At 45.6% G+C, this 27,317-nt stretch overlaps 1 protein-coding gene across 2 annotated transcripts; it reads left to right on the forward strand.

Annotated features, from left to right (window-relative positions):
- Positions 1–348: 348 nt before the first annotated feature.
- ADSL (adenylosuccinate lyase) lies at positions 349–27,317 on the forward strand. 2 transcript variants are annotated; one of them, XM_077277675.1, is made up of 13 exons: positions 349–633; positions 4,652–4,855; positions 6,367–6,411; positions 6,505–6,584; positions 8,628–8,799; positions 9,160–9,206; positions 10,164–10,254; positions 10,881–10,950; positions 12,634–12,781; positions 15,098–15,188; positions 16,875–16,964; positions 18,045–18,221; positions 25,801–27,317. In XM_077277675.1, exons 1-13 carry the CDS (start codon positions 424–426, stop codon positions 25,885–25,887), a joined length of 1,512 nt encoding a protein of 503 aa, XP_077133790.1. In that variant the 5' UTR covers positions 349–423; the 3' UTR covers positions 25,888–27,317. The 2 variants fall into 2 exon arrangements, with proteins under 2 accessions (XP_077133790.1, XP_077133791.1); XM_077277676.1 differs by lacking the exon at positions 349–633 and adding an exon at positions 705–833.

Here is a 27,317-nt window from a genome sequence, read left to right on the forward strand (position 1 = left end):
TACCAGCGGCCGTTTTATGTGTGAATATGCTGGTTCAAACCCTTAAAGAGCTTCTCTGACCTCAAAATCCATTTTTGTAAGCTAATCTGTGCTGTATTGCAATGTAAAAAAAACCCCTATAAATGAAGTTTTTTGTTTCTACAAAACAAAAAAATGGCCCTGTATTAAAACTGCACTGTGTGACTGAGCCTCTCAAAATGCCCTATGCACTACTACCATGTGTGGTGTCTCAGCACGGACACACAGCGCTAGATGTTGGGTTACTATGGTAACCAGGACGCTGGCGCTCCATTTGCCACATCTAAGATGGAGGCGTCATGTGACGACACGTGACAGTCGGCGGCGCGGCAGAACGACGTCGCCATATTGTGAGTGGCACGTTCGGTGCGTTTACTCTGCAGAACAGTTCTGTTCACACAGGAGATGGACGCAAGCAGTGGTTTGAGCGGGGAATCTGCACCGAGAGTGACGGGCAGCGGTTCTCCGCTAGCCCAGGGGCCAGAAGAAGTCCTGCGGTACCGCTCCCCTCTGGTGTCCCGCTATGCCAGCCGCGAAATGGCCTTCAACTTCAGTGACAGCAAGAAATTCCAGACGTGGAGGCGGCTGTGGCTGTACCTGGCGCAGGCCCAGCGGGTAACTACTGTGCGGCGGGCGGCACCGGGTGGCACCGGGCGGCGGGCGGCACCGGGTGGCGGGCAGCGGGCGCTGTGACTGGTGCGCAACACGTGTGCGCGAATGTCGCACGGCTGGTCGCTTCATTGGAGCGGGACCGTTACCAGAATGTCGCACAACAGCGATCCTCCACGTGCGCAGGGACCAGAAATGTCGCAGTGGTGAGACTTGTCGCTACAGTGGGGGTCCCAGCCCCCCGCTCCTCTCTGCGTTGTGTCTGATGAAGACAGGGGTCGTCCAAGGGGCTCATTCCTATTTCACAGGTTGCAGGACATAGTAAACTGTGTGAGCCAGGGATGTTAATGTAGCCCTCGGTGCGTATGTGCCCATGGGGTTAAAGGGCCAGTCCGGCTAAATCCCCCATCTGCAGGATAGGTGGTACCTTGCTGATCGCTGGGGGTCCGACCGCTGGGAGAACGGGAAATGAATCCTCATTCGCTGCTCAGAGATCCATTCCTCCCCTGCGGAGCGCCGCATTCGCCTTCTTTCGGCAGCCCCTCAGAAAATGAATGGAGCGGGGTCGGGGGTCATTTTAGGATGGGGGTGAAAGTGCCCCAGTCTCTGGATCGATGTGGGACCCCCACGATCAGTAAGGTATCACTTATCCTCTATGGTAGGTGAGAATGTTTCACCCCTTTAAGAAGCGGTGACCCTGAAATCGAGGCTTAGGAACCAAATGGTTGAGCTGGCCACCAACATTAAAGGGGTCCGAGAGGCACTGTTACATTTTATGCAGCGCCTTGTGGATGACCCCTTTAAAGGGTGTCTGAGAGCAGCATAAAGTAGAGAAAGGGCCCCTGATTCCAGTGATGTGTCACTTTACTGAGCTGCTTGCAGCAGTTGTGATACAATTGGAGCTCTCTCTGTTGTACATGTAGCAGAGCTCAGGAAGTTGCCCGCACCCCTATACTTACGGTACATAGAGTTGCTAATCAGAGCTTGAGTTGTGGTTGGACTAGAAGGCACTGGGCAACTCGTCCTCTAGTGATAATCTCCTGCAGATAAAACATTGATTGTATGAAAACTACAGCACCCAGCCTAATAAGTTACACATCGCCGGAATCAGGGTCTCTGCCCCTACATCATGAAGCTCTCAGATTTACATGGAAAAAACCTTCTGATAGATTCCTTTACTGTTGGTTAAATCTATTGTTTTTGCCATCTAGGGCTTGGTTCACACCGTGAGTATTTGATGTGCTGAAATTCAGAGCATTTCTGCTTATAAAATCCGAACTTATTTTCCACACTTTTTTTGGTTCATTTCTACAACAACAGAACAAATCACATAAAACCTTGTTTCAGGCCAGAGGTTTAACCTTTCAGATTTAGGAGCCCCGGTAAAATTTGCTGCAAAAACGTCTCTGCAGCAGAAATTGACCGGCTGTAAAGAAGAAAATAATCCAATTACCTTATATCAAAGAAAAAGCGCAGGTGTGGATGAGATCAAGCTTCACCTCCTGCTCCTCACTGACACTGTGTAATGATGTGGATTTTACGTGCGGAAAATCTTCGGTGTGTGAACCTCTCCTGATACTGGAGGAGAGTAGGATTGGACTGTTGGATTTCAATATGCCTGATCCTTTGCTTCTTAGAACAGATGTGATGCAGCCGGTGATGATCAGCATGTTCAGACCAGTCTATGGCAGTGGGCCGACGACTATCTGGATGGCCGGCTAGGGAATTGGTCATCACTAGTGATGAACTAACGTGCTGGGATGAGGTGTTATCTGAGCATGCTCGGGTGCTAATAGAGTGTCTTCGGCGTGCTAGAAAAATATATCCGTGTCCCTGTAGCTGCATGTCGACAGCCACAACACATGCAGGGATTGCCTGTTTGTTAGGCATGTGCATGCAGCCGTGGGGACTTGAACACAGTATTCGAGCTCCTCGGAGACGCTAACCGGCCCACGCCGTGATTTGTGTGTACTGCGGCCATGATCCCCGCGCGGTGTTGGCCCCGAGGTCACTGCTTCTCCTTTGTACTCTGTGCTGTCTGAACATTAAGATCGCTCTTATTTTTAGAGCTGCCGGAGGAGGCTTTCGCTGGGGACTATCTTTAGTCTTCAAGATTTTTTCCTGGCATAACCTTTCGGTAGAACAAGCCCCCGTATAGTGTTTCCAGAGTCCTCCATGCCCCACGGCTTTCATGTAGACACTTGTTCTATCAGCGGGGACGTATGGTGGAGCGCTCAGTAATTTACTGAAGACTATTTATAAGTCTGTCGTATCATGCGGTGGCTGAAAAGCCTCATCTCCTCCTCTCCCAGGACACATAATTGCTTGTTTCCCATGTACTGTTTTGCCGTCCCCCCCTCTTCTTTTTTCTTTTCCTCTATCATTTCAGATTGTAATTTTCTATTAAATACCAGTTCTGGAGCATCTTCTTCACGTTGAGACGTCCCTGTTACTTTTCCTGGAATATGTTTTCATTGACACCTGCGTTTTACCATTCCCTTTGCTATTGGGATGTACAAATATATTGGCTAAAATGTTCAGCGTTGTCTATTACCTGGCACCCCCTAATTAATGGGCCCAGGGAGAGGAAATAAAATATTTTGATACTTGTTTCCCGCACCGGCGCCGCTCCTGTGTACTCAGCATTGTGGGGGCATCTTGAGAGCGCTGCGGCCCATCGGTGGCTGCTGATGAGCTGCAGCGTTCAAATTTTTACCTTGCCTTTTTTTTCCACCTCGATAATAAGGGGTTTCCACAAACACTTTTAATATGTGAAATGCCCCCTTTATCATTTGGAACCCCCCTTTAGGTCTGCTGGGAGAGTTAAATTCCCTTTGTTTGATTTTCCTTATATTAAATTGTTGTCCTACAATTACGGTATATATCACGTATCTCTGTTGTGTTCCATCAAAGATTCTTTATTTGTTAAAAAAAATTGCTTCCATTCTTGACTTTATTGCCTAAGCTGCCGGTCGCTGGTGGTCTTGACTCCTGGGGCTCCCACCGTGTCCCTTGCGGTCATACCTGACCTGAGATTGACGAGTGCTTTTCACCATCCATGCATTCAACAGAACCGATGAGTCCAGCACATTCCCTCCACTCAAATGGGGGGGCGGCAAATGCCCTGTTCTTGAGATTGGGGTCACAGCAGTTGGGCCACCAGAGATCAGCAACGTCCTTATCTGGTGGCCAGGCAATAAGTTTTCCTGGTGGGGCCAAAGTACCACCACTCATATCCTTGTGTACATGGGCAGTGGGGTGATTCCTGCTGTTGTGCATCAGGGAATAAAATTATTTTCCAAAACACTTCTGAAAGGTAAAAGCTGTCATCTGATTGGCTTCTCTTGGCGCTAGTTTTTCCTGTCATCCATGACAGCACCAACGATATAACGGTGCTGTCATGGGTTCCATAAAAACACATTACCGATAAGTAATATGTGTTTTTCCTGTCACCCATGACAACACCCTTATATCGTTGGTGCTGTCATGGGTTACGTAAAAACACATTACTGGTAAGTAATATACGTGCCGGTAAGTAATATACGTGTTTTGCCAGTATACACTATTCAACTAGTTGTATTGATAATCTGGACATACCGTGTTTGTTTGGGGGTTTTTTCAATTTTTTTTTTTTAATTTAAAGGTAATTCTACTTTATTTCTTTAGTTCATAAATCAATAAAGCAAGTGAATAGAAAAAAACTGTCATATTTTATTAAAGAAAAATGCCTCTCATCAGTCCCCCCCCGTGCTTCCTCCATTGATCAGTCACTCTCAACCTGCTCACCTGTCTTTAGAGAGGCATCAGAATGATTTTAGTCGCTGCCTATAGAAGTCTATGGAGACAGATGGAGGAAGACAAGCGAGAAGCTGCCGCAGATTTTTGTTCTTAGAGACTGCAGGTTATAAAATGCAGACTACACATTCGGCAGAAGTGGTGTTCTTCCACACGACGCCTGATTTCTGTAAAGTTACCTGAAAGCGCAGCTACCTTTACTGCATTATTTTTGTTTCCTTTTGTACAGAGCCTGGGTCTACCAATATCGGAGGAGCAAATCCAAGAGATGGAGGCCAACTTGGAGAACATAGACTTCAGAATGGCAGCTGACGAGGAGAAGCGTTTGCGGCATGACGTCATGGCCCACGTGCACACTTTTGCACACTGTTGCCCCAGGGCTGCGCCCATAATTCACCTGGGGGCCACTTCTTGTTATGTAGGAGACAATACAGTGAGTGCTTCTTGCTTCATCTTGCATTTCTCTGACTATAGGATGTAATTGGTTATGTGCAAAACCCAAATTTGCTTTTAAGTGCTCCCTCAAATTACGATATCAGATCATTCCAAGACGACCATTTAAAAAAGACAACCTATCGGCTGTCTGGCACTGCCCTTTTTATTAAATAAAACACTGGGCAGCCCCCAATTAGTGATTTGTCAAAATATCACATAATAACAAAACCGCTCCAAATGGCTCCGTAATAATTTCTATCAAAAGTTGGGCCTAGAATTCCAAGTTGCATGCAGTAAGGCTACTTTCACACTAGCGTCATGTGACGTACGTCGCAATGCGTCATTTGCAGAAAAAACGCATCCTGCAAAGTTGCCCGCATGATGTTTTTTCTCCATAGACTTGCATTAGCGACGCATTGCAACGTATGGCCACACGTCGCATCTGTCGTGCGATGGATGCATCGTGTTTTGGCGGACCGTAGGCACAAAAAAAGTTCCATGTAACTTTTTTTGTGCGTCGCGTCTGCCATTTTCGACCGCACATGCGCGGCCGGAACTCCGCCCCCTCCTCCCCAGACATTACAATGGGGCAGCGGATGCGTTGAAAAACTGCATCCGCTGCCCCCGTTGTGCATTTATTTCACAACGTGCGTCGGTACGTCAGGCCAACGCATGGCGACGGCCCCGTACTGACGCTAGTGTGAAAGTAACCTAAGGGGTACAGAAAACCTCTCTCCACACTCGCTCATTACTAGTAGATAGCAGTACACTACATGTGGTACTGTGCTATAGCATGGCACTACTAGACAGGCACACTAATTAGCAGCGAGTGCAGCGCTGGATGCCAAATGTGGTTTTAAGTTACTGTAGCCCAGAAAAGTGGCTAAATATTGTAACTTGGGGACCACTGTAAATTAATTTTCATAATCTCGTCCCTTACGACTTGGGCAGCTTTTTGCTAAACCTTCGTCCTCGCTACCTTCATACACATGCGCCCTCAGTTTGGCTTTGAGATCATGCATTTTTCAATGGGGTGAGAGAAGTAATCAGCTGCCAGGCACCTCTCACTGTGCCTTATCATCTGCTGAAATGCCCGCTCCCTTATTTCTCCGGACATCATCTGTTGGGGAGACGTTCACATAAATGGTTTTTCAATCTACATTAATCTAAAGTGTGTGCAGAGTCCTTATTTATATTTTATACAGGTTGGCCAATATTTTACAACCCCTTTTCAATCTCTTTGGTGCTTATTGTAAAATTAAAACACTTGATAAATACGCTGTTCCTGTGATGTCAGCACAGTGTCCTTCTACAGTCCCTTGACCGCTGCAGCCAATCAGCAGCCGCAGCTCTTCAGTATTCCATCAGAGTGTAATACTGTCTGCTCTGACAAAATGATAAAGGCTGTTGATTGGCTGCAGCGGTCACTTGCCAGAGGGCATAAAGCTGACAGTAGTAGACAGTCGCTTAATTTACTGCCATTATAATATGACTTTCTTGTACTTTTAGGACCTTATTGTTTTGCGTGATGGTTTTGATCTTCTGCTTCCAAAGGTGAGAGCTGTTTACTATAAGAAAGCAAGCGGTAATCTGAATAACTCGCTGCATAACTTGTAACGTTGTCTCCTTCTCGTCTCTGAATCACAGCTCGCTCGGGTCATAAGTCGCCTGTCGGACTTTGCAGAAAAATACGCTGATCTACCAACATTAGGATTCACCCACTATCAGTAAGCGATGGCACGGCTGCCGGTGTGACCGTGTGTTATGTGCGCCCCATGCGTTCAGTCACCACTCCTAGTATTCGTATTGTGCAAAGCACACACTGTCAGGATTCGCCAGGACCGCCGTCATGTGACTGCACGTATGCGATATTCATTCTCCCGGCCACATTCTGACTAGGCATGCGCAGTGTCGCTCAATACAAGTAAACTGAGCAAGGCTGTGCACGTGTAGTCGGAATGTGTCTGAAAGTATGCATATTGCATGCTTGTGATCACATGACCGCATCGGAGAATCCCAACAATGTACAATGTCAGGATTCAAAAGTCTAGTCACAGCAGATCACATGACCACATTGGAGAATCCCGATAATGTGCAATGTCAGGATTCACAATTCTGTAGTCACATAGCAGACTTTCGTGCCAAACCTGGACAACTCCTTTTAGGAGACTCTGCAGAGCTTGTTCCCTTTCTCAGCACCAGTCTCTTTAGCTTGATCGATATATCACTGGGTGATGTCAGGAGCCAGGCTGGGAAATCAGTCTGTGAGCTATCAATCAAGCTGAAGAGGTTGGTGATGGGCAAGGGAGCCACCTAGAGATGCAGTAGGCCATTAAGTGCTCTGCCACGCCCAGAGCACTTAATGCCTTATTTTTAGGGGAATGCAGTAACACATAGAAGATATAAAGGTGTTGATGGATTTACATTTCAAAGACTTGGTTTGATCTTGCTGACAGAATGCCTTTAAAGTCTGGATCTGACTACCCCATTCAAGTCTACAGGAATGAGAAGGAAAACACAGACCTCCTTTTTTAAAAAGACATGGTTCTATGAATGTATGTTAAATTGGTCTGAAATTGTGCTCCCTTAACATTCATCCTCAAGTTAAAGGGAACCTGTCAGCTGTTTTGGCCGATATAGGATACGGCCATCACCTTTCAGCGCTGTTATATAGCATTCTATAATGCTGTATATAAGCCCCCGATCCGACCTGTAAGAGCTGAAAAATTACTTTTATTATACTTTATTATACTCACCTGTGGTCCGATGGGTGTCGCTGGTCTTGGTACTGCGCCTCCCATCTTCTTATGATCGCCGCCCTCCTTCTTGTTTGATGTGGATGACGTGTCCCTATATAATCCACACAGTCTGCTCGGCACCAAGCTCCGGCGCAGGCGACTTCTCTGCACTGTTGAGGGAGAGCAAAGTACTGCAGTGCACATGCGCCAGGAAAGGTCAAAGAGCCCCGCACCTGCGCACTGCAGTACTTTGCTCTGCCCTCAACAGTGCAGAGACGTTGCCTGCGCAGGAGCGCGGTGCCGAGGAGCCTGTGTGGATGATGCAGGGTCGAGTCATCCACAAGAAGCAAGCAGGAGGGCGGTGATCGTAAGAAGATGGGAGGCGCCGGACCAAGATCGCCGACTCCCATCGGACCGGACCGCCCCACAGGCGAGTATAATAAAAGTTTGGTTTTTTTTCTCTTGCAGGTTAGGTTGGGGGCAGATATACAGCATTACAGAATGCTGTATATATCAGCCCTGAAAGGCGGTGGTGGTAACTTATATCGGCCAAACCTGGTGACAGGTTCCCTTTAAAACAATGGCGCAACTGTTTTGAAACTGTCAAAGAAAGCTATTGCAGCCAATACTTTTTCCAGCAGTCTTTTATTTTAAGGGTGATGGGTCTGATCTGTTTTTTTACTGATGGGCAAATAATTCGGCCACTGATGCCAGACCATAGATGTGATGGTGAGTGAGGAGGGTCCCTCATAGGAACGCCTAGTAGACCTTACAGAAGGAGAAAGGTCCACTCTGTAAACTGTTGACAGAAAAATCAGTCCCAACAGTTGTACCTGTCAGATTCTTCCTGTTCCAAAAATGAGCCCCATCCCAACATGTGATGTACATACATGTCTACTATCATTCAAAACTACAAAGTTAAAGTTACAAGTCTGGAGCACACACGGCTGAGCATGCACACTGAAGTCACAGATACACCCAGGATTCTGTCGAACCGTTATGTTTTATTTCCACCACGTTGTTGTCTTGTAGACCGGCCCAGCTGACCACTGTAGGAAAACGCGCTTGTCTCTGGCTTCAAGACCTGTGCATGGATCTGCGAAATCTGGAACGAGCCAGAAACGAACTCCGATTCCGAGGGGTGAAGGGCACAACTGGAACCCAGGCCAGCTTCCTGCAACTATTCGATGGAGACCATGACAAGGTAGTGGATCGCCCGTGTTTCTGATGGCTCTTCTGACTTATCCTTTTTACTATCTACTTGCATAGCTTATAAATACAGTTGTGGAGCATCATTTCTTAGAACTCTTCATTGCACTGTCCCTCTGTTGTTCCTCCTAGAAATGTATGGAAGATTGACCACTGGATCTTATAAAACATCTGACTTTGGCCATAAGTGCTTAGAATGTCAAATTGTGGGGAGACATACCTACGTTGATTTTGGAATGGTAGCCCGAAATTATTTTTAGTCTTTTTTGTCACTAGCTTCCATCCGTAAGTGCTTCATGACAGAGGACTGATTAGGTCTGCATTGATGAGAATTTTTTTTCTTTTTTTAATTTAGGTGGAAGAATTAGACAGACTGGTGACCAGTATGGCAGGATTTAAAAGGTAAGTTAGAGCTTTGAGTTTTCTTTTTCCAACAATCTTGAGGTTTCCTTTATGTCCCTGACTGTAATACAAAAACTTATGTTTAGCCCAAAATATATAGATAAAAATAAATAAATACACCCCCGAAGATGTCCATATCCGCTCAAAGATGGACATTCATACTGATATATGGTGTGGTGTTTGACCTTGGTCCGGGATAACAAAAAAAAAATTCCTGGCTGGTCAGAAATAAGTGGACCCTTTTAACCAATTTTTTTTATATTGAACTGGATACACGATGTTAGTGGCGAAAGAACAAAATAAAACATTTTTGTTTATTAATTTTGTCTCTGTTGTAGAGAAATTAGCGAGTAAAGCATTGGCACATAATGAGTTAACTTTAGTTAACTCCAAGTGGGTGTTATCAGATAGCTTTCACTGGGGGCGTGTACTCCTTCTCCCTTTGAGTTATCTGATTAGTTAAGTCCAATTAAGTGTTGTCAGATAACTCATAAAGGGAGAAGTGGACCCCCACCCTCCAGTGAAAGCTGATAGTTTTCACTGGGGGCGTATACTACTTCTCCCTTCGAGTTGCTATCTGATGGCTTTCATCAGGGGGTGTGCACTACTTCTCCCTTCGAGTTGCTATCTAATAACACCCACTTGGACGTAACTAATCTGATAACTCATAAAGGGGAAATAAGTACACGCCCCCAGTGAAAACTATCTGATAACTTTAATCAAATCCTGGTGGGTGTTAACTTTTTATGTGCCAATGCTTTGATTGCCAGTATCTCAGTAACTGAGAGACAAAATTAAAAGCAAACAAAAATGTTTATTCCAGTATGCATCTGCTATTACATCGTGTGTCCGGCTGAACATGAAAAGTTTGGTGAAAGGTGTTCATTAACCTTCTGTACAGTGAACAGGAAGAATCCAGACCATAAAAAAAGTGCTTTTTTGTTTGTTTTTTTTAAGAGCATATATAGTTACTGGACAAACCTACAGTCGCAAAGTGGATGTAGAAGTATTGTCTGTCCTGGCTAGTTTAGGAGCCACGGTCCACAAGGTGGGTAAGAAAAATGGACTGAAATCTATATATTTGTATTCAATGATATTCTCCATATATTTTTTAGAGCCCCGCATTCACGCATTGTACTTGGGCCTCGAAACATGGATTTTTGAATCTGGCCTAAGAATTCTGGGTCTGCTTGTATTTTTATTCTCCTTTTTATCCCAAACCATCCTTGAATCCAAAAGTATAAGTAGTCTTTTTAGATCTCTTAATCAGTTTATGGCTAGGTGCTGCGGTGCCTGTTACTTTCCCACTTGCTCCCCAGGATGGCATTGTGTTGTGTATACTAGGTTCCGTTTTCGGAGCTCTTGTCACACTTTTCCTTTAGTTTTTTGAACTATGAAATATATTGTAGGTAGCGCATATTTAGTTCTCTGAGACCTTGCCTGATGTCTGCTGAGGGGGTTAGAGGATTTTTTTTCCTGCAGTATAAAAGGGTATGGGACAGCAGCTGCCATCACTGGGGACAGCAGCTAGCCAACCCTCCCAGCCGGTAGAAGCCCCTCATCTAATATCTCTTCTTAGAATGGCTACATATATTTCACCAGTACTTTTTACAATGTTAAAGGTGTTGGTGGTGTTGTGCATTTCCATATAATAGTGCACTGTGTTTTCTATAGATATGTACTGATATTCGTTTGTTAGCCAACTTGAAGGAACTTGAGGAGCCTTTTGAGAAAGAGCAGATTGGTGAGTTCTCCTGTCTAAATGCTTCACAAGCCAGTTTTTGCACTAAGCAATGTTTTATTAGCTTTGCCTGTGATGTTAGAGATCATGAATATACACAGAATATCTTCACCTATGATTAAAGGCAATCTGTCAGTAAAATCAGCTCCAAACCACATGTATGGGCTTTGAAATATAAATCCATCAACACCTTTTCTATTTTCTATCTTTTGTTGCATTCCCGAGCAAATAACGCTTTCATTAGTATGCAAATGAAGCATTAAATGCTCTAGGTGGGACAGAGCACCTAAGGAACCACTTCTGCCAGAGCTTGTTTTCCTGCCCAACACCAGCCAAGTTGCCACTGGCACCAGAGAATCCGGTTAGTGCGCAGCGTGAGGATTGGCGGACTTTCATGCCAAACCTGGACAACCCCTTTAAGGAGACACTGCCTCCAGAACTTGTTCCCTTGCTCAGCACCAGCCTCTCTATCTTGATTGTTGTCTCACTGTGTGATGTGAGGAGCTAGGGAAGGAAATCAGACCATAAGCTATCAATCAGACAAGCTAAAGAGGCTGGGGCTGGGCAGGGAAACAACATAGAGACGCAGAAGCCTGGGAAGTGCTCTATTATGGCCAGAGCACTTAACGCTTCCATTTGCATGTGAGTGAAAACACTAATCACCCGGTAATGCAGCAACAGATAGAAGATAAGATTTACAATTCAAAGACCTGCGTGCCTATATATGAGGTTTGGGGCTAGGAAGACTGACAGATTCCCTTTAATGATCAATTATCAATTACTTATTTAGACCATTACAGCTGTGTAAAAGAGGACATGCTACTTGCTCAAAAAATTGAGTTAAATACCTATTAAAAATCCCTGAGCTCCCCTGATTCGGATACAGTCTTGCATTGCGCCGCTCCATTGCAGAGATTTTCATATTTGTTTCTTCTGGAGCGCGCACTATGTGAAATCTCTGTTTGCAGTTCAACTGGGCGTTTCATCACAGTCTTATCTAATGCGACTTGGCAGCATCTGAGATTGCTAGATCAGCTGCTGAGCTGTGATTGGCAGTGTCTGATAGGAAGAGGTGAAAGCACACTGCACCAGAGAAGACTGAAGAAATGCCCATTTTAACTACAAGCAGAGATTTCACATATTGCGCTCCAGAATAAAAAACCAAATGTGAATATCTCTGCGATGCAGCGCAAAATGAAAGAGAGCTGCGGAATGTGGGAGCTCTGATATTTTTTTTAGCAAGGTATTTCATTCCAGTACAAGTACAACCAATGCACATTCAGTATCCAAACCAATTGGCCAAATCTGTACATATAAATATTAGTCAGTACACGCTAAAAACTCTGAACTCGCCGGTCTGCAAACAGGCACATATTGAAGAAGCAAATTGGAATACACAGATTATAAAAAAATATTTTTGAGAAATTTGATACATTAATGTTTTGGTGTGGTCATATTGCAGAGCTAATCTGTATTCCATATTTAGGGCAGACTATGCCAACTCCAAGCTTTCCCTCTCTACCTACCGTCAACATTGTAATTAGAAATAAGTATAGATTGACCCGCTAGTGGGATGTCTACACTCACAATGGAGCATGAAGCATGTGGCACTTTGCCAGAGCATTAAGCCTTGCTATGAAGTCTGTTACTCCTCTCCCCCTGTATAGTATATTGTTACTGTTCCAGGATCCAGTGCCATGCCCTACAAGAGGAATCCCATGCGCTCCGAGCGTTGCTGCAGCCTGGCCCGGCATCTCATGACGCTGATCATGAACCCACTCCAGACTGCTTCTGTACAGTGGTTTGAGCGCACACTGGACGACAGCGCCAACAGGTACAATTATACCTTACTAGATGGTGGCCCGATTTTAACGCATCGGGTATTCTAGAATATGTATGCATAGTGTATAGCACAGCCCACGTAGTACATTGCGCAGCCCACGTAGTACATTGCGCAGCCCACGTAGTACATTGCGCAGCCCACGTAGTACATTGCGCAGCCCACGTAGTACATTGCGCAGCCCACGTAGTACATTGCGCAGCCCACGTAGTACATTGCGCAGCCCACGTATATAGCAATGTGGGCATGATATCCCTGTTAAAAGAAAAAAGAATTAAAATAAAAAATAGTTATATACTCACCTTCCGTTGGCCCCTGGATCCAGGAAGCTGTTACCGACGCTCCTCGTGTGCTCCGGTCTGAAGAGTACATTGTGGTCTCGCGAGATGATGATGTAGCGGTCTCGCGAGACCGCTACGTCATCATCTCGTGAGATTGCAATGCATGGAGCGGTTACCGGAGCGTTGCGAGGAGCGGGAAAGGCGCCGGAAGGTGAGTATATGATGATTTTTTATTATTTTTAACATTAGATTTTTTTACTTTTGAAGCTGCATAGGCAGCCTCAATAGTAAAAAAGTTGGTCACACAGGGTTAATAGCAGCGTTAATGGACTGCGTTACACCGTGGCATAACGCGGTCCATTAGCGCTGCCATTAACCCTGTGTGAGCGCTGACTGGAGGGGAGTATGCAGGGGGCACTGACTGCGGGGAGGAAGGAGCGGCCATGTTGCCGTCGGACTGCGCCCGTCGCTGATTGGTCGTGGCAATGGTCGTGGGTGTGTTGCCACGACCAATCAGCGACTTGGATTTCCATGACAGACAGAGGCCGCGACCAATGAATATCCGGGACAGACAGACGGAAGTACCCCTTAGACAATTATATAGTAGATGATCCATGTTGTATAGCTAATTAAAATAAAGTACACCCCTGACCTCTACCCTAGAAGAGGTCTGATGAGCAAAACCAGCAGACTAGAGATGGAGTCGGAAAGGTCTACATCCACCATTTCGGCATCTAAATTTAGTATTGTTGCACAGTCATGGACCAATAATTGTCAGCACGCTGTCTACTTGTTATGGTGCAACTTTGGGAAAAAGCTGAAAATATAAATTTTGCATGGATTAAAGGGAATCTGTCACTGCGGTTATGCTGCATGGTTATGGTTATGAAGGCAGCATGAAGTAGTGGCATTCATTTTTCAGCAGTGTCTGCCATCTGTGACTATGCGGTTTGGTTTTTAAAGGGTAACTACATTTTCTAGCCAATATTTAGTCAGTTTTGACCAATGGGAGTCCTGGTCCTGAGATCCTCCATGATCGCCAAAAGGAAATAGCTGCTTGTTCTCGGAACAGAGCAAGGCGTCCACCTGTAAACTCTACCTATTACACCCTTGCATCACTTCACCTGGTTTGTGGATAAACTGAGCACGTCTGCCTTTCACGGGGAAAGGGTTCTCAGGACCCCCAGATGTCCCCTATCAAAACTTCTATACAGTGGCTACAGCATATTAAAGGGGTTGTCTGGTCTTGTAGTGAAAGTCTGCAGTAACTCTGTGAATGCAGACATATGGATTTCTACAGCGTGTGCACTGCACGCTGTCAGGATTCTCCAGTGGCGCTGCAGAGACCGGGCGGTCACGTGGCGCATGTCTGTGATCTGCATGGCCGCATTCGATTCACTTAGATTGATTGAGCCCAAGCAGGTCTCGTCAGCACATGACCGTATGTATGCAAATTGCATACTTGTGGTCATGTCCACACAGTCTCGGCAGTGACACCGGAGAATCCCGACAGTATGCCGTGCACGTACTCTTAGGATTCATAAGTCTGCAATCACATAGTGACTGAAGATTTTTAGCAAAAGACTGGGCAACCTCTTTAATACTGTTTTTTGTAAAATATAGGTACCCTTTAATACAGTGTGCTGACCTAGGAGTCTATCACGTTCCTGAACTACAGGCTCTATCCAATCGTTAATAGCTTTCTCCCCATGTACAACAGGGGAAAAGAACGAATTGCAAAATGGAGTGGATGTAGCCTGCAGTTTGTGAATATCCCAGTCTTCTGGCCATCACATTCACTTCTGCTGAAATCAGTGTCAGTCACTACTTCATGTAGGAGCATAAACATGGTGACACATATGATCATGTGGTACTCCGCCATTGTAGACCACGCACTTCATAGCCAGTGGCCATATGTCTATATGTCCTGACCCCTTCCTATAGCTGAACCTGCAGGTTTCCTCATTGGAAACGAGGCACAAAGCTGCTGCCATTTACCTTTCCCTGTATGTTTGTGTTTCTTTTCTAGGCGGGTTTGCTTGGCAGAAGCTTTCCTAACTGCAGATATTGTACTCAGCACTCTACAGAACATCTCTGAAGGGCTTGTGGTTTATCCTAAGGTAATACCGACTAAGAAAGAAGAAAACCCCTGACCTCATTATATCAGTATGTTTAGTCTTTAGTCATAATATGCCCCTTTATCTCCAGAAGCTTGTCTCAAGTATGTATAGCAAGGAAATATCAAATCTAATCTTTTCTCTCTAACATAGTGATAAAAACCTTTGTCCCTTTAAGAAATAAAGACATGAGTGGGGCTCCTTCTTTTCAGTTGATGGATACCACTGTGTGGGGGAAAGGGGATGTGTTGGTTATAAACAATAGGGGAGTCTGCTCTTGCCTTCATCCTGTATGTTAAATTAGCAATGTAAGATGGCTTCCTGTGTATTATGGAGCAGCAGCAGTAGAGCTAAACCCTGTCACAGCCTTCTTCTAGCTGCTGTTGTCTCTGTATAATGAGATTTTTATTAACCATTTACAAGCTGCTATGTCCTCTTCTAGAAAGGCTGTTAAATACACAGGGTTATGTGACTGTGTATAATGAGATTTGTATTACCATTTACAAGCTGCTATGTCCTCCTTTTGGGCTGGCTGCTTAATACACAGGTATACGTCTTACATGGCTTATGACGTTTATCTATACCAGGCTACTGACAGGATGTGAGTGAATTGCCTTCTGTATTGTTCTCTTTTCGCACATTTTTGAGAAAAAAGTGAACCTGTTCTCTTAGAATATTCTATTAACCAATGATTTGAAGAGTCCACCAATAATACTGGTGCATTTACAGTATTAAGCAACCGGTAACATTTGTTGATGGCAGTCGTTTAATATCCTGATTACACAAGCCGACCGCTTTTCTTCAGATGTACACTAGACCATCTGTAATGGGTTCTTTGGTGCTTTTGGCTCATTCTTCAAGTTATCGGGAGCCTGTGTAGACTGCACGTTAATTGTGCACTGTAAATGGACCTTTAGGGTAAATTGACACAGGGCTTTTTGCTGCGTTTTTTCAACACCCATTCAAGTCAATGGGTCAAAAACGCTGAAAAAATGCAGCAAAAATGCTGAAAGAAGTGACATGCTCTATGTCCAAAAAACGCAGCAAAGCACAAAATACTGATCACACAAAAAAAACAATGTGTGTGCATGAGATTTCTGAAATCTCAGGCTTTACTGGTAGTGTAAAAAGCAGCTGAAAATTACCATAAAAAGCTCCCCGTGTGAACTTACCTTTAGTCCTGCAGCCTTGTAATGTCATAGGAGCAGTCTATTTTGCCAATGACAATCTACAATTTTATTATCATTTTTTGTGTTTTTTTTACTAAGAATGGATAGGCTTGATTTAACGCCTTCCCAACATGTGACATGTATGAATATCAAGTGTCTGGTGTAGGTGTATGGCACAAGCTCAGGAGCTGTATATCAGGCTGTTGAGTTTGGGTCAAGAGACCCGTGGCCCGCTTGGAAATGGCGGTCCATACACGGTGTCTAATGACCCCTGTATACATTATACTAGCCTGACAATCTAATGTGTATGGGGGCCTGCAGATTCTCCACTGACTGATTTATGTTGGGGGAGATAAGGATCCAGCATGTTCGATTCCAGTTTCTTGATCCTTTTGTTCCCTAAGGGATAATCCGCCACCAGATATTTCCGGTATCCTATTAAAGAACACTGGAGCGTTTGGTCAGAATCCTAATAGATGATTGTGACTTTTCTCACATTTGCTTTTCTAAATCTTCTCAGGTAATTGAAAGGCGCATCCGTCAGGAGCTTCCATTCATGGCCACAGAGAATGTCATCATGGCGATGGTGAAAACTGGAGGAAATAGGCAGGTTGGTAGCACGATATCTACAACATCAAGGCAAGATGCTTTGTTTCTGGGGTCAACATCAAGACAAAACATGACTATATATCAGTGTTTTTTTTTAGGGAATTAACTCTGTTTTAAAATAAAAGTTCATTGTAAAGGGGTTATCACACCGACTGCATTTATCTAGAACATTAGAGTTGGAAGGGACCTCCAGGGTCATCATGTCCAACCCCCTGCTCAATGCAGGATTCACTAAACCATCCCAGACAGATGTCTGTCCAGCCTTTGTTTGAAGACTTCCATTGAAGGAGAACTCACCACCTCCCATCTAGAATTGTAGAATTCGCTGCCTCCGTGATAAATAGACGATATCTGTGGGTCTGACCGTTGGGACAGCATTTCAGAGTGTAGCTGTATTTACTTGGTCTTATTGAATAGTTGTGACCGCTTGCACCTGTTCACACCTGTCTTATTCTGTTTGGAGGTGCAGGTCAATTTTTATTTTGGTGGTGGGGTTGTAGTGTTATGCACTAACATAGTGTTTCCCAATCTCCAGTCCTCACAGCCCCCAACAGATCATGTTTTCAGGATTTCCTTAGTTTTGCGCAGGTGCTGGAATTATTATCAAGGCATCAGACACTGACACAGATTCTCTCACCTGTGCTATACTAAGGAAATCCTGTTGGGGGAGCCTGGAGGACTGGAGTTTGGGAATCACTGCTGTAACCTATGCCTTATTGGGGTGTCTCATGTTTGGGACTCTCGGTTTACAAACGAGCTACAGGAAAAATGAGTGACCAAGCATGACATTCCTCAAGTTAATGGTAGCCAGATCTTGTCTATTTGACTGTGACGTCGTAGCCACACACTGGCCACAGTGGAGACATGGCCTTCTGTGCTGGCTCACAGTGACCTGGTGGGGACCATAGAACAGTTGGCATAACAGCATTGGTAGATTAGAAAAGTCAGTAGTTGTTTTTTTTTTTTACTCATAGGCATGCTTAAAAAGCAAAGTCAGGAAACACCTTTAACAAATGTCTGATGGTTTTATTATAACTTGATTCTTGTTCTCTGTAACTCTTCCTATGTTCCTCTGCTTTAGGACTGCCATGAGCGTATCAGGGTGCTCTCTCAACAAGCCGCTGCTGTAGTGAAGCAGGAAGGGGGAGACAACGACCTGATCCACAGAATTCGCTCTGATCCCTACTTTGCTCCTATTCATGGACAACTGGAACAATTGCTGGACCCCAAATCTTTTACTGGCCGAGCTCCTCAGCAGGTGAGATTGACAGGATGCACATGTCATCTGGGCGAGTGATTCCAACGTCTGGCTTATAGGGCACAGTAACATTCAGCCTAGTTTATTTCTATCCTGCATGTTGTATGGAGCTGGGGTCTCGCTGAGTAATGTAATTGTACTACAGCCTGCAAGTCATCGCAGTATTAGCAGAAAATTGCTCTTTGGTATTAGACATTGTTGCTAACACCCCAATACAGTGAGAAGCACGTCCACTGTTTAATTAAAGGGGTTGTACAGGATTAGAAAAACATGGCTACTTTCTTCCACACTTCTCTGGATGTCTGTTATGACAGCGTAACCGCTTTCACTTCAATAAAGTTAATGTGGACCTGTCTCCAAATATAAAGTCAGCAGTTTTTGTGCTTATAGGAGGCTATGTGGGGCTCGCGCTGCACATGGGAGGCTATGTGGGGCTCGCGCTGCACATGGGAGGCTATGTGGGGCTCGCGCTGCACATGGGAGGCTATGTGGGGCTCGCGCTGCACATGGGAGGCTATGTGGGGCTCGCGCTGCACATGGGAGGCTATGTGGGGCTCGCGCTGCACATGGGAGGCTATGTGGGGCTCGCGCTGCACATGGGAGGCTATGTGGGGCTCGCGCTGCACATGGGAGGCTATGTGGGGCTCGCGCTGCACATGGGAGGCTATGTGGGGCTCGCGCTGCACATGGGAGGCTATGTGGGGCTCGCGCTGCACATGGGAGGCTATGTGGGGCTCGCTCTGCACATGGGAGGCTATGTGGGGCTCGCGCTGCACATGGGAGGCTATGTGGGGCTCGCGCTGCACATGGGAGGCTATGTGGGGCTCGCGCTGCACATGGGAGGCTATGTGGGGCTCGCGCTGCACATGGGAGGCTATGTGGGGCTCGCGCTGCACATGGGAGGCTATGTGGGGCTCGCGCTGCACATGGGAGGCTATGTGGGGCTCGCGCTGCACATGGGAGGCTATGTGGGGCTCGCGCTGCACATGGGAGGCTATGTGGGGCTCGCTCTGCACATGGGAGGCTATGTGGGGCTCGCGCTGCATATAGGACGCAATGCGGGGCTTATAAAGTATATAGGGGGATGTCAGCATACTTAATGCTGCTGAATATTAAATTATACAATTAATATAAAATAATTATAATATATTAATATTTAGCAGAATTAATTTCAGCTTATTGTTTCAGCCCTCCATAACAGTCAGTTTCTTGTGCAGTCTCTTGGGAAAATTAATTGCTCACCCCTGCTCTAGGGTATTAGCCACACCCACTTGGAAAAGAACAAAAAAAAAAGGACATATTAAAAAGGCTCATATCTCTGGGACCCTATTGCAGATTTAAAATAAATAAATCCTTGGGAGCACTGGAAATAAACAAGCAAAAACTGTCCACTTGTGAATTAGTGACACTTTTTCCCCTCTTTGAGCTGCAGTTCCACTCGCAGCACATGTCCAGATGCGGTGGTATTTATTAAAGAAAGCTCTTGGTTTTTGTTTTTTTTGTAATCTTGGTCATCTCCCTTAATACCCTATACCGTATAGAATATCTCACCATACATTGCACATTAAATGCTCTGAGTCCACTTTCTACCAGAGTGCTCAGTTACTATTTTATACATTGTTCAATTCCAATAGCCGTACTAAAATAGTAATATGTGTGGTGTGTGTCTGTGAACGCATGAATCAGTTTGTATAATTATTATCTGTGTGCGAACATCAATTTGGAAAAGGGTGTTTGAAATCCAGGGAGTGTGGGGTTTTAACAAAGCAAAAGACAAATTAATAGTTCTCACATCTTGGGTCCACCATGCAAAAAAGAGGAAATACTTCAGATATAAACCAAAGGCAGGATTCTAGCATATTATAACTACAACATGGATTAACATGGGAATCTCCCCTATCCGCCTTCCAGAAGAACAGTCATACGCTTCCCAGTTGCCACAGGACATTTATACAATTATTGGGTTTAGCCGGTTTCCTAACAGTAGGCTGTAGAGTTCTCAGGGCCATTGCACATGTAGGTGTAGGTGTGCCCCAATTATAAGTTATGATGCGGGCTGTGAAGCTTCACTTTTAATAAAACGTACTGAACCAAGAGAAAAGTCACTGACACAGATTCATTGAATTCAGGGTTATCATTTAGTCTGATCTCCACATGTGTATAACCTCCGGTCCCGCACCATGCCTTCTGCCTATACTAACATGTGGCAGAATGGTTCATGGTACAGAGCTCACTGATACCAGCGCGGTCCCGTAATAGGAGCCACCCGTGTAACATGTCCATTTGTGAAATCTCTTCCATTCTATATCCTCCCCTAACACCTGTGAGTCCTGGACTCGGGAGCAGTGGAAACATGTTCTGCTCAGTGATCAACCACACTTCTCTCATTAATTAACGATCAATCCCCAGAGGCACAGGGAAGGTTAAAGGTGGTGCAGAATAGAGTATGTCAGATGGCAATGAAAACAGCGGAACGTAGAAGAATGTTTCAAACTGCTAAATACTTTGAAAAGGAGGACAGGGCGGGCCATCTCCTTTCCAGAATAGTGACGGCGCAGAGAGATTCCACACATATAGTCGCTTTGAAGGGAAGGGATGGGAGGGAGCACACTGGTTGCAAAGCAATTTTGGAGGTGATGACGGAGTATTACTCGGCTCTTTATAAATCACGGGTACAGCCAACGATGGAGGAGGTGGATGGTTTCTTGACAGGGGTACAGCTTCCCAGACTCTGTGGCCGATCGGGGACTTCTCGAGGAGCCTTTTAATTTGGAGAAGCTTGACGTCGCATTGGTCTCTATGCCCAATGATAAAGCCCCAGGGGTAGATGGAATCCCGGGGGAGGTGTATAAAAAATATAAAGAGATACTGCTTCCTGCCTTATTGGAGGTGTATGCAGCTGGTCTGGTGGAGGGGGAGCTGCCGAGGTCCATGCGGGAGGCAATAATTGTTGTACTGCCAAAACAGGGTAAGGATCCGAGGGATGCAGCTTCGTATCGCCCAATCTCGTTATTAACGATAGATATCAAAATCTTGGCCAAGATGTTGGCTAACCGTCTTAACAAGGTGATAACAACACTAATACACCAGGACCAGTCCGGATTTATGCCCAATAGTTCTACAGCGTGTAATCTTCGACGACTGTTTCTCAATATGCAGGTAAAGGCGGATAATATGGGTCGGAGGGTTGTGGTGTCTTTAGACGCCGCTAAGGCGTTTGATAGTGTGGAGTGGCGGTATTTGTGGGCGGTCATGAAGGCTATGGGTTTTGAGAGGTTCATACGTTGGGTGCAGCTGATGTATGCTTTCCAGGAGCCAGGATACGGGTGAATGGAGTCTTGTGGGGGATTTCCCTTTATATAGGGGAGCGTGGCAGGGGTGCCCCTCGTCTCCTCTGCTGTTTGCAATTGCTGTTGAGCCCTAATACGGAGGGACAGGGACGTAAAGGGGGGACGTTGAGCGGCAATACGGAGGGACAGGGACGTAAAGGGGTTTCGGTATGGAAACTATGAAGAAAAAATAGCCCTGTACGCTGACGACGTGTTATTGTTCTTGGAAGATGCACAGGAGTCTTGGGGGCCGCTATGAACAGTATTTCTAAATTTGGGTCTCTTTCCGGATTATCTATTAATTGGGAGAAGTCTGTGTTGTTGCAGATGGGCGCGGCGGCTCCTCTGACTCTTGACCCTGGGGTTCCCTTAAGAGTAGTACATGAGTTTAAGTATCTGGGCATCGTGGTTTCGGACAAAATAGAGGACTATGTGCGGCTCAACCTGACTCCTTTGCTTGGGAAGTTCCAGCAGAAGATTGGGGCCTGGAAGAAGCTATTTCTGTTGGTCGCAGGCAGAGCCAATTTGATCAAAATGATACTTATGCCTCAGCTCCTCTACATGTTGCATAATGCTCCAGTGTGCCTGCCTCAGAGTAAATTTTATACGATCAATACTCTATTTAGGGATTTAATTTGGAAGGGTGGACAGGCACGCATCAAATTGGAACATCTGCAAAGGATGAGGGTGGTCTGGCGGTCCCCAATCCATGGATCTACTATATAGCATCTCAATGCCAGCACATGGTAGGCTGGGGAGAGCTAGAACAAAGCTCTTCAGCGGGGATAATCCTTGAACGCGCGGTAGGGAAGGGCCCATTGTTGGCCAGTCTTGAAGCAGGTAGATTCAGAATTAACCCAAAAAAATTCCCAACAATAGCTATGATGGGGAAAGTATGGCAGAAAACTAAGCAATGGAGGGGAGTAACGGAATTTACGAGATATACGCCAATTTGGTTTGAACCTAGGTTTGCAGAGCTCATGAGATTGCGGGGGTTCGGTCAGTGGAGGGGCATTGGCATTTGGTTCGTGTCTCAGTTGCTTGATGGAGATGTTATTAAAACATTCGAGACACTTAGGACTGAGTTTCCTTTAACCCAGAAGTCATTCTTTCAGTACCTGCAGTTGAGACATGCCCTAAACTGTCAAAATGAGGTGTCGCGCGTGAATCTGCAGTCAGATAGCTTGTTGAATCTTATTGGGCCTCGGAGGAGTACGAGGGGGTTCATTACCTTGATGTACAGGGGTCTGATGGATACCTTTTTATTGAAGCATCCGTTAAGGATTAAGGAGAAATGGGTGGCGGATGTGGGCCCCTTGTCGGAGTCCCGGTGGGAGTCCATGCTTCAATATATCCCCAGGGCTTCCCTGAGTGAGGCTAAGAGGGTGTCACAGTTATACCTGGTGTATAGGGTGTACAGGACCCCGGCATGGATGAGGAAGGCAGGACTGAGAGGTGACTCAGAATGTCCCAGGTGTGGTGAGGAAGGCGCTGATCTGCTACATATGATGTGGTCGTGTGCTCGCCTACAACCCTTTTGGGTGAAGGCGCTTAACTTGATCCAGGAGGTGACAGAGTAGATGTGGTGCGTAACCCGCTGACTTGACTTTTGGGCTGTATGGATGATATTGCTACGGATGAATGTGGAAGGCTGACTATCGCAAGATTGTTGTATGCTGCAAGAAAGCTTATAGCAATGCACTGGTTGGATGAAAACTGCCAGGGAAAAAGGAATTTATCAACAAGATAAATTGTATTGTCCTTATGGAAAGAAATATATACAGTAAGAGAGGTCAGAATACAAAATTTGAAAGTGTGTGGGGTGGATGGATGGATTACCCAGGTGTGGCGTCTGCTGAGTTACTGCAAAGTAGAATGGGTGTCGTGTAGTTGATTCTGGGGGACTCCTACATGTACAGGCGTGTTTTTGTAAAGCTTGTTATCTTTTCTCAAGAGGTGATGCTGTCAGATGGTGGTATGGGATAATGGGCAAGAGATTGGGGGGAGGGAGAGGGGGGTTGGTTAGGTGGTAAGGGTGTTGTTTAGTAAAATGAAAATATATTATCAGGTCATGTATCTAATGTACGGTATTTGTCTGGAAATTGTATCGGACTCTAAAGGTACCGTCACACTAAGCAACGTCGCCAGCGATCTGTGACGTTGCAGCGTCCTAGGGAGCGATATCGCTGTATTTGACACGCAGCAGCGATCAGAATCCCGCTGTGAAATTGCTGGTCGCTGCTAGAAGGTCTGCACATTATTTGGTCGCTAGGTCGCCGTGTATCGCCGTGTTTGACAGCAAAAGCAACCATACCAGCGATATTTTACACTGGTAACCAGGGTAAACATCGGGTTACTAAGCGCAGGGCCGCGCTTAGTAACCCGATGTTTACCCTGGTTACCAGCGTAAAAGTTAAAAAAACAAACAGCACATACTCACCAGCGCGTCCCCCAGCCTCTGCTTCCTGACACTGACTGAGCGCCGGCCCTAAACTGAAAGTGAAAGCACAGCGGTGACGTCACCGCTGTGCTGTTAGGGCCGGAGCTCAGTCAGTGTCAGGAAGCAGAGGCTGGGGGACGCGCTGGTGAGTATGTACTGTTTGTTTTTTTAACTTTTACGCTGGTAACCAGGGTAAACATCGGGTTACTAAGCGCGGCCCTGCGCTTAGCAACCCGATGCTTACCCTGGTTACCCGGGGACCTCGGCATCGTTGGTCGCTGGAGAGCGGTCTGTGTGACAGCTCTCCAGCGACCAAACAGCGACGCTGCAGCGATCGGCATCGCTGTCGCTATCGCTGCAGCGTCGCTTAATGTGACGGTACCTTAAGGCTATGTGCACACTTTGCGGCGTCCCTCTGCGGGTTCTCCTGCAGCGGAATTGATAAATCTGCAGGGCAAAACCGCTGCGGTTATCCCTGCAGGTTTATCGCGGTTTGTTTTGCGATTTCCGCTGCGGGATTACTCCTATACTATTGATGATGCATATGCAGCAATATGCAGCATCAATAGTAATGGTAAAAATAATAAAAATTGGTTATACTCACCCTCTGAAGTCCCGATCTCCTCGGCGCTGCACGCGGCGGTCCGGTTCCAAAGATGCTGTGCCGAGAAGGACCTTCGTGACGTCACGGTCATGGGACCGCGGCGTCATCACGGTCATGTGACCGCGACGTCACCGCAGGTCCTGCTCGCACAGCAACTAAGACCGGACAGCCGCGTGCAGCGCTGAGAGGTGAGTATAGCATCAATTTTTATTTAAATTCTTTTTTTTTTACACTATTTATGCTTCCCAGGGCCTGGAGGAGAGTCTCCTCTCCTCCACCCCGGGTAGCAACCGCACATTATTCGCTTACTTCCCGCAACGTGGGCACAGCCCCATGCGGGAAGTAAGCGGAACAATGCTTTCCTATGGGTGCAGAATCGCTGCGATTCTGCACAAAGAAGTGACATGCTGCGGGTTGTAAACCGCTGCGTTTCTGTGCGGTTTTTCCCGCAGCATGTGCACTGCGGTTTGCGGTTTCCATAGGGTTTACATGTTAATGTAAACGCTATGGAAACTGCTGCGGACCCACAGCATCAAAATCGCCGCAGATCCGCGGTAAAAACCGCAAAGTGTGAACATGGCCTTAATGGTGTGTCATATGCTTTAATAAAAAATACATGATTTAAAAAACCACACTTCTCTATCTGTCATCTGATGGACGAGTTTGGGTTTGGTAACTGTCAGAACATTATCGGCCTGACTGCACTGTGCCCACTGTAAAGTTTGGTGGAGAAAGGGTATGGTGCTTCTATTTCAGAAGACTGATTATTTCCAGTGAAGGAAATTCTTAATCCTTCAGCATACAAGATGTTGTGGACCATTCTAGCGTCCAGCTTTGTGGGAACAGTTTGGAGAAGGCTCTTTTCTGATCCACGTGACTATGCCCCAGTGCCTAAGGTCCATAAAGCCACGGTTGGGGAAGATGGTGTGGAAGAACATGACCGGCTGCACAGAACCCTGACCTTAACCCCATCCAACAGCTTTAGGATGAGATGGAGCAGAAATTGGGAGCTAGGTCCTCTCCTCCAACATCTGTGTCTGACCGGTCATCCAGATGGGCATTTGTATGGGCAAAAATTTCTACCGGCAAATCTCCAAAATCCTGTAGAAAACCAAGAGATTGGGAGCTATTTTAGCTTCCAAGAGGCTGACTCCATATTATTGTCTATGGATTACGAGATAATGAATCTTATTTGTTTTTTGCCAGGTGGTAAAGTTTTTGAAGGAAGAGGCTATTCCATTACTGATCCCCTACCAAAATAAAATGGATGTGAAGATTGAGCTGGACCTTTGATATGTGCCACGATGAGAGATTTATTTTGGAAAATAAACAAACATGAATTTATGTGATCCCTTTGGGGGAATCCTGGTTCTTCAGCTGCACTGCCTGCTCCTCTATAGCAAAAAAATGTTGACTATTGTATTTACTGTGTTGCACCCTCTTTAATATTAGACCTGACAACCTTAAGACCATTTTCTTTTTCCTGATGTTGTTGAGAATTTTCTCATCCTACCGAATTGCATCACTCAGTCTTCAAGGAAGAAGAGCATGGACGTCGTACCAATGTGGCAATAGACTAAATGTTTGAGCTGTATTATTCAGACACTTGCAGCAGGTTTTAGCATGCTGTAAGGCATTTGCATGGAACCACTACCTTCTTATTATAAAAGTCATAAATGAGACGTTTGTCAAGTTGGCCGATTTTCCACACGTTCACGCAGACAGTGGACTTAGCTGCCCATAGATGTGTGATTGGACCTGTGGGTGCTGCTGCTTTTATTGGGATCCATACAGAAGATTCTGGGGCATATTTGTCAAAACTGTCTTATTCTTAGTGCAGGCTTAGACTAAACAGTCTTTTAAAATGTGATACATTTACTAAATTGTTTTGTCTAATTTTAAAGATGACCTTACACCACCACTGTTTGCATGATAAAGTGAAGATATTGGCTTCTAAACGTCAGTGTGCATAATATACTAATTTCCCCTATAGCCAAGGGAACAGTTTCGGGGGGGATTAATAAAGATTTTTTTTTCGGGTGGGGGCGTTTACCTTTTTCACCTGTATGATGATGTTCAATCATATAAGGCAAAGTCATACAGGGGGAAAAAAAAGAAAGAAGCCGCCCCCCAGAGAAGGTTAGAACTGGCTCATCCAGTTTGATCTGCCAAGACTGATGTGTCTATGGGTCCAGACGGCAGTATAAATGGGAATGCAGTGCATGAACTGGCCAGCGGATCTACCGACCCGAGCGTTGGGGCTACTTAGAAATACATGATGCTGTCCCGCTCGGGTTAGGAGAGCCGCAGCCAGTCTGTGCTCTGCATTCCGATCTCGGTCTGACTTATACAGCCATCTGACTACACCCTAGATCTAATCATATGACGATACAATACCTCCATTTCCAGCCCTAAACGACATTACAAGAGCCAGGAGAGGAGATCTCAGTGTAATTAGGTTTGCACACATCAGTCTTACCAGATTTTACTGAAAAAGCCAGTTCTGGCCTTCTCTGGGGGTGTTTTTTTTTCTCCCCCCTCTCCCTGCATGACTCTGTCCTATCTGATTGGGCACGTCATACATGGGATAAAGTAAACGCCCCAGAGAAGAATCTCTGTTGATGCCCTATTGCCTGTATGGAAATTTCGCATATTATGTGTCTTATAATTTAGATTTCTGTATCTCCACAATTAATAGGAGAAATAAATAGAAAACTATGTTA

This window comes from Ranitomeya variabilis, chromosome 8, assembly GCF_051348905.1.
Source record: "Ranitomeya variabilis isolate aRanVar5 chromosome 8, aRanVar5.hap1, whole genome shotgun sequence".
Classification (NCBI taxonomy): domain Eukaryota; kingdom Metazoa; phylum Chordata; class Amphibia; order Anura; family Dendrobatidae; genus Ranitomeya; species Ranitomeya variabilis.